The following is a 2,764-nucleotide window of genomic DNA, read 5'->3' as shown; positions in this document are numbered from 1 at the left end:
CACCAGTCCAATCATCATCATCAAATGAAGAGTTCCATGGAAGGAGGGCGAGCTCCGGTCTCGGGAGGGGAGTCCAGCCTCCGATGCATTGACCACATCTGACGATGAAAGAGAAGCCGATCCTCGGGCTTCCTCACACCGACAGACTGGAGGACGGGCGAATCACTTTCGCTACTTTGGGGCCGTGTTCCACATTCGCACGCAACTCCGAAAGATGTCCCCGAGACATCCCGATTGCCATGGCAACCTCATCAACACGCCGCTGAGATTCGCCGGAGCCGACGGCTGGCTGGTCCTCAGGTTGGTCGGGCTGCTGGTCTTCCTGGGCGCCGCCTCATCGTGCCCCATAAACTGCGACTGCCACAGCAAGACCAGCCTGGTACAATGCCACCCATCATCCCCCCAGGAGATCCCAGAGGATTACCCCCACTGGGTCCAGAACTTGTCCATCACCAACAGCAACATCCCCATCCTCCGATCCTCCACCTTCCGGAGGAACGGAACAAACCTGCACAACCTGACCACCCTGATACTGGTCAATGACAACCTGCAAGCCATAGAGGCCAGGGCATTCTCCGACCTCCCCAGACTCACCACCCTGGACATGAGCCTCAATGCCCTCCGCAACCTTCCAGGTGAGGCTTTTGCTGGATTATCTCACCTCCGAGTCCTGAAACTGAACCAAGCCCTCGGAGAACCAAGTCTGATCTTCAACCTTCCATGGACTCAGCATCTGCGGAGCCTCCAGACTCTTGAAGTATCCGGCAATGGTCTCCAGAGCTTCCCCTTGGCTTTGATGGACCTGGAGAACCTGCAGATGGTCCACCTGGGAAATAACTCCATCCAGAGACTGAGTGAGGAGGAGATCTCAGTGCTCAGAGACAGGAAAATCCGAATTTATATGAGTCTGAACCCCTTTATCTGTGACTGTAGAATCAGGGACATGGTTTATTGGCTCCACAATTCTTCTCAGACTTTGGACGCCCAGAACCTCAGGTGTTCGGAACCTCCAGACCTCAACGGGTCCCTGGTCTTCAATCTCAAGGTGGACTCCATGAAATGTAAAAATGAGGACCTGGAGACGGCCTCCTATGTCTTCTTTGGGATAGTCCTGGCCCTCATTGGGGTCATATTCCTCATGGTCCTCTACCTGAACAGACGAGGGATTAAGAGGTGGCTGAACAACTTTCGGGAGGCCTGTAGGGATCAGATGGAGGGCTATCACTACCGGTATGAGCAGGACTCCGATCCCAGGAGGTCCAATGCTTCCACCGGGATATGAACTGCAAATGATTCCAATGCACAGAGGAGATAAAGTCATATCACAGGGACTGAGGTTCAGATCCGCACCACCTGTCAACATTGGGCTGAGGAGCCTTAAAGGGTATGTCCTTTTTTTGTCTTGGATGGAATGTGGAAAGGGTTAGAGCCTCTGCCATATTTTTTATTGATGTCTGTGTCCCCATAGGAGAGATTCACCCCTCTATCTGTCCTGGTGACCATTGTCTCCCCTCTATCTGCCCTGGTGACCATTGTCTCCCCTCTGTCTGCCCTGGTGACCATTGTCTCCCCTCTATCTGCCCTGGTGACCATTGTCTCCCCTCTATCTGTCCTGGTAACCATTATCTCCCCTCTATCTGTCCTGGTGACCATTATCTCCCCTCTATCTGTCCTGGTGACCATTGTCTCTTCTCTATCTGCCCTGGTGACCATTGTCTCCCCTCTATCTGCCCTGGTGACCATTGTCTCCCCTCTATCTGCCCTGGTGACCATTGTCTCCCCTCTATCTGCCCTGGTGACCATTGTCTCCCCTCTATCTGCCCTGGTGACCATTGTCTCCCCTCTATCTGCCCTGGTGACCATTGTCTCCCCTCTATCTGCCCTGGTGACCATTGTCTCCCCTCTATCTGCCCTGGTGACCATTGTCTCCCCTCTATCTGCCCTGGTGACCATTGTCTCCCCTCTATCTGCCCTGGTGACCATTGTCTCCCCTCTATCTGCCCTGGTGACCATTGTCTCCCCTCTATCTGCCCTGGTGACCATTGTCTCCCCTCTATCTGCCCTGGTGACCATTGTCTCCCCTCTATCTGCCCTGGTGACCATTGTCTCCCCTCTATCTGCCCTGGTGACCATTGTCTCCCCTCTATCTGCCCTGGTGACCATTGTCTCCCCTCTATCTGCCCTGGTGACCATTGTCTCCCCTCTATCTGCCCTGGTGACCATTGTCTCCCCTCTATCTGCCCTGGTGACCATTGTCTCCCCTCTATCTGCCCTGGTGACCATTGTCTCCCCTCTATCTGCCCTGGTGACCATTGTCTCCCCTCTATCTGTCCTGGTGACCATTGTCTCCCCTCTATCTGTCCTGGTGACCATTGTCTCCCCTCTATCTGCCCTGGTGACCATTGTCTCCCCTCTATCTGCCCTGGTGACCATTGTCTCCCCTCTGTCTGCCCTGGTGACCATTGTCTCCCCTCTATCTGCCCTGGTGACCATTGTCTCCCCTCTATCTGTCCTGGTGATCATTGTCTGCCCTCTATCTGCCCTGGTGATCATTGTCTCCCCTCTATCTGCCCTGGTGACCATTGTCTCCCATCTATCTGTCCTGGTGACCATTGTCACCCCTCTATCGGTCCTGGTGACCATTGTCTCCCCTCTATCTGTCCTGGTGACCATTGTCTCCCCTCTATCTGCCCTGGTGACCATTGTCTCCCCTCTATCTGTCCTGGTGACCATTGTCTCCCCTCTATCTGCCCTGGTGACCATT

At 54.4% G+C, this 2,764-nt stretch overlaps 1 protein-coding gene across 1 annotated transcript; it reads left to right on the top strand.

Annotated features, from left to right (window-relative positions):
- Window positions 1–214: 214 nt before the first annotated feature.
- On the top strand, window positions 215–1,282 carry TPBGL (trophoblast glycoprotein-like). Its single transcript, XM_018572999.1, has one exon. It carries the CDS (start codon window positions 215–217, stop codon window positions 1,280–1,282), a length of 1,068 nt encoding a protein of 355 aa, XP_018428501.1.
- Window positions 1,283–2,764: the final 1,482 nt, after the last annotated feature.

The sequence above is a fragment of the Nanorana parkeri genome, unplaced genomic scaffold (genome assembly GCF_000935625.1).
Source record: "Nanorana parkeri isolate BGI_ZX_2015 unplaced genomic scaffold, ASM93562v1 scaffold2200, whole genome shotgun sequence".
Taxonomy (NCBI): Eukaryota; Metazoa; Chordata; class Amphibia; order Anura; family Dicroglossidae; genus Nanorana; species Nanorana parkeri.
This window is presented reverse-complemented; position numbering and strand designations above follow the sequence as displayed.